The sequence below is a fragment of the Nyctibius grandis genome, chromosome 10 (genome assembly GCF_013368605.1).
Source record: "Nyctibius grandis isolate bNycGra1 chromosome 10, bNycGra1.pri, whole genome shotgun sequence".
Lineage (NCBI taxonomy): Eukaryota > Metazoa > Chordata > Aves > Nyctibiiformes > Nyctibiidae > Nyctibius > Nyctibius grandis.
Window position 1 is genome coordinate 27036123 of NC_090667.1, and position 16874 is coordinate 27052996.

The 16874-nt window shown below is 47.0% G+C and overlaps 1 protein-coding gene across 1 annotated transcript in view; it reads right to left on the reverse strand.

Annotated features, from left to right (window-relative positions):
- The window catches only part of CADPS (calcium dependent secretion activator), a 214160-nt gene that overhangs the window by 18291 nt on the left and 178995 nt on the right, over window positions 1-16874 (reverse strand). The window contains 4 exon segments of the mRNA XM_068408648.1: window positions 2352-2459; window positions 5556-5588; window positions 10213-10296; window positions 11344-11418. Of these exon segments, the coding sequence (XP_068264749.1) occupies window positions 2352-2459; window positions 5556-5588; window positions 10213-10296; window positions 11344-11418 (300 nt within the window).

A 16874-nucleotide genomic window follows, 5' to 3' on the forward strand; every position in this document is an offset into this window, starting at 1 on the left:
CTAGCACCTAAAATGTCCTTGGAAAATCGGTGCAGAGACCAAAGGAGCTCAAAGACCCTGTGGCCGCGCTGCTTCGCTGCATTAGGTGAGGGGGGTAAAGGGCTGCAGGACTGTGGCTGAGATCAAGCACTTGCTCCTGTCCTTACCGAAACGTAGGTGAATGCAGAACCGATTTAAGAGGGGTCTGGGCCCAGGTGACCCCTGCGTACTCATACACCCTGCTGCTACTGACCTGCCAGCAGCACCTCAGCCCTGCTGAGAGCCGACCTCAGGGGCAACCTGCTTCCTCAACTGCAGCCTGGCAAAGACAACACACGACGGCTCAAACCATAATTCCAATTTTTGGGTGGCTGGGGCTCGGTGCATCCCCTGCCCTCCTTGGAGCCAAGGGCCCCGCAGCTTGCTTCGCTTGTGGGCACACACTCACCTACACGAGACACGCGCGATGATGCCAGCGGCATTGAGTCCCCACACTGCCCTGCCAGCGTGGGGAACAGGAATGGGAACGGGAACGGGAATGGGAACAACTCCCGCACGCTGCGGCTCCTGCCTGCAGCTGGTGTGGGTCAAAACAGGCAGAGCAATGTAAAAACCCTATTCTCAATTATTTTATTCCACGCCAAGGAGAATTGCAGAAAGCAGGGAGGGAAAGAAAGGTTTTGCGCTTTTTGCTTTCCACCAAGGTAGCTGCTCTTTTTTTTTTTTTTTTCATGTCAACTGTTAATTTGTTTAAAATATGGCTTGGTAAAACTAAGTACAAGCAGATCAAACTGAAACCAATATTTGTGCTAATTACAGCCTTTTAAAAATTGGAAATAATGGCCCAAAGGGTACAAACACACCAACTGTGAATCATAGGGAAAGGATGAGGGAAAAGGCAGTGTGGGCATTGAAAAGAACAGTCCAGATGAGCTCTGGAAATTTAACTGCTCATGGAATAAATTTCAACACAAACGAGCAATGCACTCGCAGGCCTGCTGCAGATGGAAGCGACAGCCTTTTGTTTTATGTTTTGTTTTTTCTCCCCATGCCTGCTTGATGGGTGATTTGCGTCTGGTGCTCTGTGCTGCAAACTCTCCCCGGAGCGAGCACGCGCAGCGCCCGGAGCAGGCACTGCTGTGCTCCGTGCATGAATGAGGCATTCTCAGTGGATATGGGTCATGCTAGTAGATGTACACAGTAAGATTATTTGACTCTAATTCATGCCACTTGATATAATGTGATAAAACATTTGACATGAGAGATAAGTTCCATTTTAATCCGATAAGGTACGGGGGAAAGAAAGAGTGGGAACTGTAAAGGTGGAAGAGGTTTCTAAGGGACAGGTAATGCACAGAAAGAGAGGTATTGAGTGAAGGAAGAGGTTGGTTGGGGAAAAAAGCAGCTTTCCCTGCACACTGAGGAAGCAAACGAGCGAGTAAAGAAAGCGAGGAAAGTTGCTACAGTTCCAGAGCCGGGAGACTGAGAAATGGCACTGCTGAGAGATGAAAGGAAGGAAAGTAGGAACAGAAGCTGCTTCAAACAGAAATCGATATATGGACAAATACCCTAAAGGAGACTGAAACACTAATGCTACAGGCTGGCTGTCAACAGAAAACCTTCGCTATAGAACAGCTACAAGGACAGAAAGGCTATAACACAACAAGAGCAACAGAAACAGAGATATCAGTTAACATGCATCCAGATCCAAAACAAATGGGCATCACAGGTCACTGTTCTCTTACAGTCCAATGAATTCATCTTGTGTAACAGAAAAACAGCTCTGAACATCTGGGTCGGCTCCTACCATGCCATCTTCATCAAGGGGACCACGTCTCAACTTTACCTGTGGTGTCAGACACCACAACATGGTCCTCCTGAAATACGAAAGTCTATACCTCATCACTTCTGTTTTGGTTAGCTTTTAAAATTAAAATTTAGTACACTTAATTCACTGTCAGTTTTGGAGTGCTTGTCAATGAAACGCACTGCAAAATGTGTGGAAGAGATAGCCCTTAGCAAGCGCATCTGCTGAAAACCCGGCTCAAATTTTACAGTGAGAACAATGACCAAGATGTTGTGTTACAGAGAGATTTTCCACAAGCTTAAACATAGTAAAGGGCTCTCTTAGAAGATGCCATTCCCTTAAAATCCACGCACAGACAGACCAAGACACAGTAGACTAGAGTAGAGGTTTAAAGCAGGCAGAGAGTAGATACGAGCCTTAGTCAGAAAGAAAGGAAAAGATTTATTTATTTTTTAAAGCTATAACCAATGAATTTTCTCAAAATGTGACTTATCCTCCTGTCTTATTTTGTCACATTTTGGGTCTCTCCTGCTTGTTGTCCAAGGAGGAGAAGGCATTTACTTACATCAAATAACCTTTCTATATACATCTCCTCATTGACCTTATCACGCAGGACATCCTGAGAGTGGCGGACAAATGTCACATAGGCATCAGCAACATCCATCCCCGGCTTCTGCATGGGGGAGAGAAGAAGAGAGAGAGAGAGAGAGAGAGAGAGAGAGAGAGAGAGAAACATGAATAGTGGCGCAGGGGGGCAGCTCCTCTCTGTAGCCTTGTCGCTGCCTTTCCTTCTCCTCCATCTCTTGCTGTCCTCCTGCAGTTTGCCCTTTCCTTACCTGATGGCCACCGAGTCCAATTGCTTTGCCCAGCTTTGTGTGCAGCACAAGATCATGCAAACACACTTGCTCTTTCTCTTCTTTTGCCTAGAGCGAAGCCGGTCAGAGGAATAAAGCTCTTCCTCAACATACCAATGCTGGGAAGTTGTCTTGCTACCTTTGGTGCTGTTGACCTAATGAGTGAACGAGCAAGCCGGGCTGGGATCCGTTGTTCTCTTGGGTCATCTTCTCTATGCAAGCCCTCTGGTTTCTGAAGGTAGAAAGCTAAGAGCCAGAGCTGGGCTCTTGGTTCTTCTTCTGCGGTGTGAGGATGTGAGCAGTAAGCAGCTGGAGTTGCAGAAGGCATGCCAAAAATCACCTTTCTTTTTCCGTTTAGACCCCTGACTTTAGCTCACATGTAGTGCTGCTCTTAAGAATAAACTGGGTAAATGGTAAGTCAGGGAATGTATGTCTACATGAACGTTTAAGCTGCTGCTAAACTGCAGGAAGCCTCCCTGTGCTGTCACATCTCTACAGCTCTCTGCAGCGTTTAACTGATTTTAAACAGCAACCTACGAGCGTGCAAGATTTTGGGGTAAGAGCATTTCTTTAAAGAAAATGGGAACTGAGGCAGGTGGAAAGGAAAATACTTAAAAAAAATCTTGTTTGAGTCCACATTGCTTGATATATTGGAACAAACTCACCTCAAAGGAAACCCATTAAAATACTGTAACACAAGTCATTACAAGAGCTGCCACAAAACCTTAAATTTCCATGGCACATTGTAAGTTTGCTAATAACTAGTGTCATTAGTTTCCATTACTGTGATTTACCTCAGATCACAGAGTATCATTTCTCTGCAAGATACGATTGTCAGCCGCTGTAAATTGAAGTTAGTTAACACATCTGTGTAATTTCCAGGGTGAAAATGAGGACAGTTTGGAAAGCAGTAGGAAGGGAGTTTTTTAACACAAAGCAAACAATTATCAAGCAAAGGGCCAGTGCTTGGCCCTTGGGAAGCCAGTAACATTTCTTAACACCTACTGCAACAATGACAAGGTATTAATTTGAAAAACAATGAGGACAACACAAATGTGGCAGTAGTCAAGTGTTACACTTTCAAGCAATTTTCAGCACACCGATCGTGCCCATTTCAAGGTGGCATGAAACGGATTGGTTTGTACCCAGACAATTGCAACAGCATTTGTGGAATTAGATTTAACTGATGGTTTCTGTTCAACACCAGGATTTCCCCTCTGTGCTCTAGAAGAGGAGCCTCTAACAAAACATGTTTTTCTTTCTCCTTCCCCTGAGAAAGGCAGTGGCTCATGGACCATGGGGCATCCTCCCGCCAAGGTCTGGGAGCTGTGCGGGGCTGGTGGTTGATTTCACCAAAAATTTTGGGGCTGTCAAGGAAGCCATTGGAAGGTGGCTTCATTTCTGGGGGGAAAAAATAACCCAGAGGAATGATTTCTGCTCTCTTTTACACAAGAACCAGAGCGTCCAACTGGCTCCGAGGATGGGAACAGACCCTGCTCCTCCCACGTGGCCGCAGTGCTGAGGACCTCCCAAAGGTCTCCCATGTACAACGAGAAGATGTTTTTGGAAAAGCTTAAAACGGTTACACAGCATTTTAACAAGATTGCTTCCCTAGAGATGCTTTACTTTGCATGAACATAGAGGCCTCAGAGAAGGCCACGCTTTGCCCTAAAAGTTACTTAAAATAACTGTTCTGTGCTTGAATTCCTGATGACTAAATATTTAAGACACACTCAAATGACTAGGAGTTTCAACGGATGGATCTTCACATTTTCTAGGGCTAGAAATGAATTCTGATGCTCTCAATATCTTGTTTCTATTATTCCAAGACAACACGATGCTGATCTCTCCATTGGGATATTTTAAACGAAGCAAGATCTCTTTCTGTTCAAGAGTTTTTATCTTCCTCACGCTGGGCTAAAGATATGGCAATTTGGTAGGAAAGGCTTCTTTTGGGCTAAAGGGATGAAACCACCGAACGCAGATGATGCGGATCAAGATGTCTGATAAATTCATCATGTTGTCATGTGAGAGCATGCAGAGCAATCGCATCTGCATTAAATGTACATATATACGTTATACATACAGGTCATCAAACTCAACTGAGTTATTCTTGATTTACACTGCCCAGTCTAACTGGATGCACGAACTGGTGTGGTATATTAAGATCTCCTCTTTTTTTCATTTGTAATTGCTCAGGATCTTTCTGCCTGTAAATGTTACAGTAACCCCTTATTTCAGCCAACATTCATATATTACACTTCAACTCAATTTAAATGTAAATTTCTGGCAAGTTAAGTGCTCTGTCTAAGAATGTTAAGGGCTCTCTTCCTTATGAATCAAGGTCTAATTAGAAGAGACGATGTACAGTTTTCCTATACCAATTAAAGAAAAACGGAAAAAAATTATTTTCATTAACAATTTCCCAAACACATGTTGCTAGCTCATCGCTGTTTCCCCAAAGTAATAAAAAAGTCATTTTCCAAAAGAGTAAAATAAACCAGCCATTAGAAGAACAAAAATAAAATAGATTAGCTAATGTGTTAGATGTGTGTTGGCTCAGTTCTAACATGTCTGGACCTTTTTGTTTGGAAATTATACTGTATTTGTACAAGTCCAAATGAAGAATGAACAGAATGCACTGCTCCCTTTTTTTTTCAAATGTGATTCAAGCCAATTGCATAAATATGGTACCTTTTTGACACCATCTGCAAATTATTGCCTAAACAGCCTCGTAGGTCTCCATAAGAGGGTAACGGCCCATTATTAACGTCATGGAAATATTCTTTCCAGTTCAAATGTTAGAAGTGTGAAGGCCCATGGTTCAGCCTTGGCATAACGTGGGTTGCTACACATGCCATAAACCAAAGCACAAAGCAAATTACTATGACAGAAGTTGTTTAAATTGTGCTTACGGGTACATCCACGTATTTGGAAGCGGCCTTCACCTGTAAAAGGAACAAGAAGAGAGTTTACACCATCAGTACGTTCTCAGGTCTTTGCTGTTTCTTTAAACACCTGTAAGAGCTTCTCCAGCCAAGACTTGGGACAACATAACGCTGAGTGGGGGGAAAAAGGTGATAAAAACTACGTGTCCTGTCTAAAAGAATAGGCAAGGGCAGTATTTTTTTTGTTGTTGTTTTGGAGAGTAACTTTACTGCTGCTAAAGCTCTAATAGCAACAGATGATAGTGTGGGAGTTGTGCTTCTCCTCTTCTACTTCAGCGAGCGGGGGAAGATGGGGTTCGTAAGTAGACATTGTTATTTTCTTCGGGGGCCTCATTCTCCGCCCGATGCCACGTGTCTGCGAAGGCAGCGCGTGTCTCTCCCATCGGGAGCCGCATCCTGGGGACCGTGGGAGCTCCCCTGGCAGCTGGGGCACGATGGCGTGGCGAGGCTGGCAGGCACCTGCACCAAGGCGGCCACAAGAAAGCATCCAAAGGACCCTAATTTTGACCCCTGCCCCTAGCCCTGGCGTGCTTCCCCCAGCTTTGCAGGCTGCAGCCTGGGACATTATTTTCCCCCTTTTTGCTGGCCCTGATGCTGGCAGGAGCTCACAGACCGTGCTCACGCCGTGCCACAAGAGAAGTGTCCCAAAGCTTTTCTGCTTCCCAGACTATGAACAGCTACATCAGTTTCCTTTTATTTTTACCCCCCTTTCAAAAGATATTATTTGAGGGAGGGTATCAGAGGGTGGACGCTGCATTCTGCGGTGTCCTCACAAGCTGGTGGGGGCTGCAAGACCCCAAATTTATTTTGTCTCTGGTTTGCCACGCAGCAGGGTGCACATCGCCTGGCACGGGAGGTGGGGTGGCCCCCGACGTCAGGGCCAACTTTTCCAACTAAGCAGTGCCCAGCTGGCCAGAGAGACCTTTTTCCCACTGTAGCATAAGGCACCATGTCTAGAAAGAGTACGGCTGGGATTTTCCACAACGCTTCTGCTTTTAATTGGGGTAAGTGTTGCCGGCCATCTTTGTTTGGGTGTAAAACCTCACCTGCTTTTAAATATTTCTAAAGCTACCATTAAAACAGCCTAAATATAACACGCACACAGTTGCATCTTGGGATGAATAAATTATATGTCCCGAATGAGAGAATGAATGTATGTGTGAGACAGAATGTGAGAGTGGGTGGAAGCACTCATATGGTGTGTGTGGGGGGTGCATAATTAAGCACAATGAGGCGATACAAAAGACCAGACTGGTGGTAATTGCCGAGGTGAACGCTGCAAGTATTGGCAGTGCCCGGGCTGCCGAGCCGAGGGGCAAGAACAGAGGGAAGGGCAGGAGGAGGGTGCTGAGTGCCAGCTGCTGCCATGCGACCCAGGCCTGGCTCTCCGAGGGGCTGGCGGGGGACGGGGCATGTCCCAGCACAGGAGTTTACAAAGGAGGGAGCAAAACCAGCACCGGGCCCTCGCTCCCAGAGAAGAGCGAATGCTCGTCTCTCCTCCAGGTATCCCAGTTCCCAGCTGGCCGTCTGCACACCTCGCCCTTCCCCTGCATTTATCCTGACAACTTTCTCGGGAGGCAGCGAAGCGCGATGCCTTGCTGCTGCCAAGCGGGAGCGGAGGAGCTCCAGCCCCCGCGCGCGAAGGCAGCCGGAGCCCGGCCAACGGCAGCAAGCGGGCACGGCACACCCACGCCGGCGTGGAGCCGCCGCAGGCAGGGCCACCCGAGCCCTCTCCAAACAAGCTCGTTTTCCGAGCAGCAAAGCTACACAACCAGGAGGAAAGCTCGGAAAACGACGTGCCTCGACAGCCCGCAGAACTGAAGCCCGGGTCCGTGCTCAGGGCTGCACCGTGCCATGCACCTGTACCTTCAAACATCACACAGGGCATGAAGTAATGCGGCGGCACGCCAGGAAACCTGCAGTCTGAGCGTGGATTTAGCACTCTTAGGTCCAGCTTAGCGCCGCCGTCTCAAGCTGCCTTCTTCCCCAAAGCCAAGAGGCGACAAGAATAACTCAGTCGGCTTCCTGCGATCTCCCCCCTCCACACACAAAAAAACTGAGCTGCTTCTCCTGCCCACTCCCCTTTAATCAGAATAATTACTTGTTTTTCTTTAAACTCCGATTTGGCTACATTTATAGTGAAATTTCCAAACTGCCGGATGTTGTGTGATTTTTACTAGGCTGCCGTTTTTCACAAAGTATGTGACTTTGCCATGAAACGTCTCAGTTTACCATACAAATTTTGCGCAGAACAAAAATAAGATCTTTTACTTCTGTCTCCCTCGGGCAACATGCAGTCTTTAGTTTTAATTACCGTAGGTGTAATTCTCCACCTACAGAGGCCATCCAGATTAAAGGGAATTTTAGCAGCTGTCATTCCTGTGACTCGGTGGATCTGCACATGCAGACGCCCAGCCAGGGCCTGGGCTGCTGCCGCCAAGATGCACTTAAATGTAGCAACAAACAGAAAAAAAAACGAAGTCTGGCCAAATTTAGAAGGGTATTTTCCTCTCAAAGTACTCTGCAAGGAGAAGTGGCTAGTGAGAATTTATTAGGACAACAGATGCATTAATTTTATCTTGAATTTCGAGGCAAGAATTGGAAATGAGGATATCCTACTAGGTGATAAAACTGTCTGTCACAAGACCCCCGATTACATGTCACTTGCAGAGCGCCTGGAAAACACGCGACGAAAGAAGTCGGTGGAAGGGGGTGGGATACTAATGCTTTCTAGAGCTCAGCGCTTGGACCATCACGCTTTGTTGTATTTGTTCAGACAGGGAAAACGTGGGAGGTGGTGCAAGCATGCTGTAACAAGAGAGAGTTTCTCTATTTATCATTGCAAAGACTAAACACAGCAAATCCCATTACTACTGCAGGGAAGGGAGCCTTTTTAAGCCCAGTGCCCAAGGGGTCGGGGCTGTTCCTCAGCCTCCTCTTGCAGCTGCTGCTGCCCAGTGGCTCCCAGTAAACAAGTGGGCCAAAGCGAGAAATGTCCCTTGCCCAGAAAGGGACAATCCTGCTCCTCTGCAGCGCGCCCAGCCTTCTTGCTGGGGCCAAGGGCTCAGCACCTTCCTGGGGGACAGGCACACATCACGCACAGTAACTATTTGGATGCACAAACCTTCCCGTCTGGAAACTCGGGAAACTGAAGCTGTGAAGCTGGGCTCAAAGGCTGCAGGGCCGCCGGAGCGGGACAGACCGTTTGGCTGCTGCTGGGGCAGTTAATTGCCAGTCAGTGTCCGAGGAGCAGCAGAGTGAAGATGCTTGACCCCATGCACCTTCGTGCTGCCTCCTCACGGGTGCCCAGAGCCCAAGCGTGGCCAGGGGCTTCGCTCAGCAGACAAAGGGAGCACCACTCGGCAGCGTAAACAGTAGGATGTGGTGGGAGCAGCACAGCATTAACCGAGGAACAGCTTGGATTGACGGAGAAGGAAGGGCTGCACATTACACTGTCTACCCGGGCTGATGCTGGTACTTCCGATGCCTGAAAAGCTGCCGCCTCCACATCCTCTGCTGCTGGCATGTGAGCATCTCCTAACCTTCAGCAGCACTGGAATGAGGGAAGGTATCCACATCCTGCAGCCCCCGAGCAGGGCGAGCACAGCCCCGGGGCTGTAACCACGCAGGGGTTATCCTGGGAGAAGAGCTGCGCTGCAGGGCCATGAGTGGGAACACCCTCCCTTCCCCTCCTTCTTTGAAGAACAAAGTGTCTCCAGCACACCTGAAAAGTTGTGATGCTTAGTTTAAACCTCATGGCGGTTTAGCTAAGCTGCCAGACTGCGTGTGCCCACAGCTGCCCGTGAGCAGAGTTTCTTGGCTCAGCTGGTGAGCTTTCCTACATCCATTCTTACCATTCCTGTTTCCTAACGGATCCTACAAAACTGCCTCAAGCTCATCAAAAAGGGCCCAAGAGTAGCAAAGAACAGACAATTACGAGTAGCTAAGACAACTCCTGAAAGAGATTTTGGACAGCCTTCCCAGTTTGCAGAGCAGTGCCTTCTGCCTCCTGCCCAGTCTCCATGAACAAGCGAGCACAGGACAGGCTGTGCACGTGGGCAGAGGGGCCGGTGGGTGAAAATGTTACTGTGGCTTCCCAAGCAAGCCCAGACACATGCATTTGGGTGCACACCAGTCTGTGAGCTGAGCTAAGAGAAGCAAACAGACACTCTTGTAAATTTTCTGGCATGCATTTTCAGAAGACCTTTGAAAATCAGCTGCTCTGGGTTTGTCCTAAGAAGCTGTCACAATGCTTTTCTGGAATACAGCTCAGGTTGCTAAACCCTTGTGGGTACTGAGGCCAGTCTTGCACGGATATTGTTCTTGTCCTGTACTTTTCTAGGAAACATGGAATGGGATGAGCTGTGGATTGGTTCTGCAACGTTAGGGAGAAATGTGTCATGAGAGGCACCTTGTGCTGCGTAACCTCATGGCATTTCCCCCACCTTGTTCTGTTTTAGTAACACAAAGGCACTCCTTAAATCTCCCTTATTTTGTTTTTCAAACATCACAGAATGGCAGAATTATTATGTAGCTGACCTAGTCCTGGGAGAGCAGGAGATCACAACTCAGGGAAAATTAAAAAAAAAAAAAAAGAAGAAAGGAAAATATTGTCTGTACTTACAGTAAATGACAGGAAAGAAGAAAACAAAGTTCCTTCATCGTATCTAGACAGTTTGGCCAAGACTCCTTCCAAAATGGTGACAAACTACGAAGACAAAAAATACTGCAATTATTTTTAATGATTGAACAAGGGTGTAAAAATCAGCATCAGGTTCAAAGACGTCAGTGGAGCTCTCAGCATTGCCAAATGCACAACCTGTCCCCGAGCACAGCGGGACGGGGAGCGGGCAGAAAGGAGCATTGCCTTTCGGGTGCTACGTCTCGCTGGGTGGGAATCACCCCTCAGTGTCATGGGTGATGCTGGGGACAGGAGGTGGGTGCAGCGCACGGGGAAGCCAGCACAGCCTCTCCGGACGGGGAAGCTGGTGGTCCTTGCTCCCAGTACAGCGTCAGGCAGGCAGCTAGCTGGGTATTCTTGCAGAAGAATTGAACCGGCATATGTTGGCGGATTATGTTTAAAGGTCTCCACTGTATAATAGGGATGACTTGTTCTCAGAAAGTTTGAAAGTAAAGGAAAACACACCCCACCATCTTTCTCCCTGCGCACCAATTCCCCTCTGCGTTAGCGCAGCACACCAGACCTACACAACCAGAGCTGGCAGCTGAGCTAGAGGAGCCGACTCTGATGAAAAACAACTTCCAAACAATTAAACTTGACATTTTGGAATGTATTTCTCACTACTGTCACCTCTAAATTCATTTCTTAGAAGAGCATATGGTGATCTTGCACAAGACGAGTTATTTTGTCCGCACAACCTCATGCGTAGGAGCGGTGACCACCTCTGCGTGCCACCCCAACGTCTACGCAGCAGCATTTAGCGGTGCTACCCCCTGACTGCAGCTACCCGCAGTGCCGTGGGGTGATGCTGACCACGGGGGGTTACCCCATCAACATAACACCCATTCCTTAAAACCACTTCTGGCCCAGCACGGCAATCCTGCTAGAAGCGTATTACATCTCACACAGCTCCTAATCATCAGAGTCACCATGAAAGGACTGGGAGATGTATGATCTTACCTGTGAGAAACAAGAAGCCAATTCAACATCTTAATGTGTCACTTTTTAATGGAAATGCACGTATTAAAAACGCAATGTTAACAGTGAATCACTTCACCTGAAGCTGAAGGTTACCTTTGCCACCAGGAGTGTGATCATTTCTTTGACGGTTTCCTCAATTAGTTCATCTATTTTTGAATGGTACTGGTGCTAAAGAAAAATAAAAGGAGAGGAGGAGGAAAACATTAGCATTGATCACATGCAAGAGCTCTATGGTTGTCAGCCTCTTCTCTTGGTAAACCACAATATGCAGTAGAATTAAACCAAAGAATTATGCAGCATATTACCCTGTGCTCCACTATAGTGGCCAGTGATTACTTACATTTATAGGAGAGACCTTGAATTCAGGAGAATCTTACATCAGTTTGTGAAGCATGGGCAAACCCTGCCCTCTTCTGTGTGCCCGCAGCTCCGGGAGCCACACGCGCACGTTAGAGTGGAGGCTTTGCCATGCCCCAGAGCACCAGCACCCAGTGCTCCCAGAGACCCTGAAGTCCTTCTGCTTCAGGGCATTATCCTGTTCATTTTGCACATTTTGCACGTGGATCACGCAGGTCAATGAGATATGCCTGTAGCCGGAGGGAAACGGGCAGCCCTTGCTGGGGCACTGCAAACAACACAGCCCTCGGCAGGGGAGTGGGGAGGTGGACTTGGCAGTGTTAGGTTAACGGTTGGACTTGATGATCCTAAAGGCCTTTTCCAACCTAACTGATTCTGTGATTTGCTGCACCAGGGGAGTTTGCAGTGGGTTGAACCACAGGAGATGATGCCATGCACTTCCCATCTGCTGCAGCAAAGCACGTGAACACGTTACACACCGGCTTCAGCAGGCACATGGTTCAAACTAAGTCCCTTGCTCAGGGACTATAAGATAAACTTAAAACCCCTCAACAGACCACGATGAGCCTTTTTGTCCCATGCAAAAGCCAGCAGGCAGCGCAGCCCCGAGCCCTGGGTGTCAGCAGATCCCGCGGCATGATCAGAGCCGGCTGACCAACGCCAGCGCCCGCAGCGTCAGCGCTTCTGAGTCTTCAACCCAATTTCTGCACATGCCAAACCTCGCTTAACTTGGGAGCTCTGATGCAATCAGCTGCAATATGGCTAGAATAGGTACTAAAATACAGTCTTCCACTAATTTAGAAAAGACCTGTTTCCAATACAAGATTTAATTAGTGAAAACATACAGTATATTCTTATTTTCAATGGACTGAGAAAATACTGATTATGACTGCCTTCCAACACAAAACATTTGATTTTTCAGTCAAACATTTCAAGCACTGGTGCTAGTCACTATATTCATTACCACTTGGCATTAATATTGTTTTAAAATGTTAACATCAAATCACATTGAAAGAGACAAATCTGCTTTAAATACTAATCAGACTTTGGGAAGGAAGACTGCGAGGGCTTTACAAATGCTAGATGTTGGTCTCAGTGTCTGACTGGTAGTCTCTGAACTGCTCTACAGTTTGGGGATTTTTTTCTATGACAGTAACATATTAACACAGGAATTTGGAAAAAAAGAAAATAAAAGTAGGGCACACTTACCCACTCTTTAGCAAACTTTTCAGATGATTGGGGACAGAAATAAAGAGGAAAGTGCAAAAGACAGGAAAAAGAACATATGAAGATAAACAATAAATAAACCAAAACCTTTAAAAGAAAGGGACATATGAGAACAGCAGCATCATGCACAGAAACGACAAGCAATGGAAAATGAAACGTGATCAAAACCTCCTTTCACTGCAGTATCAGAGATCCCTACCTGTAGTATTTGCAGGCAGTAAAATGGGGGGAAGGGACCGGACGGTACCTAACTGCTGACAGTCTCATGGTTTTATTTCACTCTGAAGAAGGTGGCAACCAGCTGTTGACAGGCAGGGTTCAGCGTCGGGGCAGCTGCAGACCCTTTGCCAGGGATGGATGCGCCCGAGGGATGAGTCCCGCTGCCGAGGTAGGGTAGGCAGGGCAGGGCAGGGGTGCACAGTGCAGCACGTCCTGGCCAAAGTCCCGGCTGGGGCCACTCAGAGCCTCACCCACGCGGGAGGACAGGCTGGCACTGCCACACCACACGCTGCGATCTGCCGGGCCCACCCAGAGGAAAAAAACACACACGAACAAGCAAGTGATCTTTGAATTTGCAGTTCCCATTTCCTTGTCCTGCTCTGCAGGTCAAGACATATACGAGTCCCTTAGAGCAATCATAGTTACGACCAATCTGTTTAATGCAGAGTTAAGGCTTATCAGCTCTCAGGGTTGACCTGGCCGTTCCCAGCACAGCTGAAGATGCAGCTGCAGGCTGACGGGGACCTGTAACAGCTGGGTACATGTAGGACCTGCTGATGTCCTCAGCAGACACAGCCAGGACCTCCGAAGGGAGATGAAGAAGGAGTTGTGCATATATTGGGGGTGTCCTCTCCATGATGTTTCCCTTCTGCTGCTGCATTTTCTGTGTGCATGGAAGACCTTGCAACCAAGGATTTCGCTAACTGCTTTCGTTGGGTAAATCATGGGTTTTAACTCAAAAATGGCTACATGCAAAACATGTACATGCAAAACAGTACGCTGTGAAACGCACTGAATGATGCATTTTCAATTAAAAGCTTGTTTTAAAAGCAAGTAAGAGCCCTGATGGAATAAAACCGCAGCTCGAGCCCCGGCCAGGACGGGATCGGAGAAGGTGGTGGTTTGGAAAACGGCTGCCGGCTGCTGCTTTCACAGACGCCTGGCTCGTAAACCAGCGTTTCTAACAGCTCCTTCCACATTTCTGATGAAAACGCTCAAGGTTAAAGATCGCATAACTGGTTTGCTTTACCCAGCGTAGCTCCTGCTTTCGATCGAGTTCATCGCAGCTTTCTATTAGCTCAATTATTACAATCCATAATCAGTGCACTACAATGATTCAACTTGACTTTATGTGATGAGTATCTTGCCTTGTCATGTAACAGATTGTGTGTACGTTGTATTTCTCTAAGGACCATCTGACCTTAGATATTAAATAGAAACATACTAGACCAACTGAGAAACATTTAATACATACATTTATCCCCTTAGATGTATTAAAAATTCAGAGGAAAAATAAATATTTAAGATGGTAAAGTATGTTTACCAAATGTTTTAACAGCTGCCTTTAGAGACAAGGAAATGGAAATTAAATGATGGGTGTTTGTTTCACAGGGTAATGCTCACAAAATGCATTCAAGTATCTGTTAAAGTGAGTGCAACTGAAGGTGGTCTTGGGGTGGGAGGGAAACTGCAGGAGCGAGGTCAAATAATGTGTCGAGAGAGTCTCTGCCCACGTACAGCTCGGACTGTCAGAAAAATCAGTGGTTGTTCCTAATAAAGATGTCTTCTCCAGTTCTCTGGGCAAACACGGTGGGCAACGTGAGCCCTTTTTGCTGCTTTTGAACTGTCTGCAAAGGGACCAGATGTTTTAGGAGCCACGCGGCAGCTGCGGCACTGACGGAGGGTCCCGACAGCACGTTGTGTCTGTCCCTCCCTCCCTGTCCGTCCCTCCAGGCAGCCCTGGCTGAGCCATGCGGCTGCCACACACCAGGGATGGGGGGACAGAGGGACTCAGACCCAGCTCCCCGAATTAAGGGGGAAGACATAGGCTCGAAACCCAGTTTCTCATAATTTCCACCGGGGATGGGAAGGGGAGGGGTGGCATTTTGTCCTCCCCTCGGGCTGTAACAACAGATCTGTGTCTTAACCTTTACCCCCCAGCATGACCATCTCAGCGCACAGGTTTAGACAACTTCAAGAAGAGAAGGTGGAGGTAGCTGAAACATGGAGTGGCACAAGCGAATGGAGGGGGAGGTAGGAACACTCATTAAAAGGAAGAAAAGAAAAAGGGAGGGTGTACAAAATTCTGCAGCCCTAAACGGTAACTTATGCGCCGATAATTTACATTTGCTTTACAGGTCTATTAGTTCAGCTATCTGTTAAAAACCTCATGCCCCAGCAACTGCTGCTTGCCACAGGAGCTAGGCTGTCTCCGAGCTGCCGTACCAAACACCTTCTTGAAGCGGCACAGGCAGATTTGCAGAGCTAATCCCCGCTGCAGCTGAGGACAGCGGAGAAACAACTGCGCTGCTGCCCGCTCCCCTCTCACCTGCAGTTTGACTCAGGCCAAATGTGCAACGTGACTGATGGTCAGAACATGGAGGAAACTGTGGCGAGCACAGAGCATCGCAAGTTAGCATGGAAAGCTGCAGTGAGTGCCTGGCCACACTATATCCAGACGCAGCTGATGTTATCAGTCTCATGCCATCTGAATACTTAACCTGGCAGATTTATGAATGCAATGAGCTTGTTCTGTAATGATATCAGAGTCTGCTTGATCTCCAAAATGTCCCTGTCCCCAGGGACTGTGCTCGTATAATGCACAAGGGTTTGATCCTGGTTTGCAGTGAGGAGCATCGCAACCATGGCCCTTCCTGGCTGATGGGGCACTGCCAGGGCAGATGTTGCAGCAGCTGCAGGCTGAGGGATTTGGGGAGATAAATGGGTATGAATATGGAACAGAAAATGGTAGAGGAGTTCATGTCTAGGCTTGGACAACAAAAGTCCACTCAAGATCTGCCTCAGCTGACCTGGAGGATGAAGGAAGACCCTGATGATGGGCAGTATGAAACCTCTCTTGCAAGGCGACTGTCACAAATAAAATGTCATAACCAAAACATGTATAAGAAAAATAAAAAGAACAGTTGGGCCTGCTCCAAACACTACTGATGTCAGGGCAAGAACTCCTGCTGCATCCAGTGGCCTTTGGAGCAAGTCCTCTCAGAGGAACAGGGTGAGATAAACAACTGAAAAAAAAAGAACAACTTGCAATGATTCACTGCAAAATCTGACCATGGAAAGTTGCAGTGAAAGGGCTTATCTAGAAAATGCTGACAAGCAGCAGGATAGGAGAGCCAAACAGTATTGGTGAATTTATTCTAGACTGGTGTATGAATATTTAATTTGGCTTGAAGCCACTGTAGCAAAATGATCATTATGATGCATTTAATCTAGTCCAATTTACCATGTCTTTCTAATTCATAGATCTATGGCTTCAGAAGAAAAAAAATATCAGCAATTAATTAAAACAGGTTTGTTGTTTGGAAACTTGAGTCATTAAGAACCTGGAAATCCAGGGTCATCAAGCGTGATGACCAATACTCAAGGAAGTCACAGCAGCTGGAATTTCAGTCTACTTTTGGAAGTTATCTATTTTGGTGTTTTGTGTTTTTTTTTCCTTACAAGCACCACAGCAACAACTTGGCAATTCTGTTTTCCTTATGTTTGTCTACAGGAAAGAGCCATATACAGAAAGTGTGTTGCTGACACCTGGCTCCAAGGTGCAGTTAATGACTCAATATATATGGTCATCATGCATCAACCAAGCTTCAGAGACATCTTATGCATACCACAGTCCTTGCAAAAAGTCAATCCTAAGTGACAAGGATTTTAAATGTTTATATTCATTAGATTTATTTGAGAGCAACCCCCTGCATATTCAGCTGTGCACTATATGGAAGGCTAAATCCACGACTGATATAACGCCTCTGAAACTAGCACACAGGAGATGATAAGAAATTTCATGACATTGCCTTTAAAAG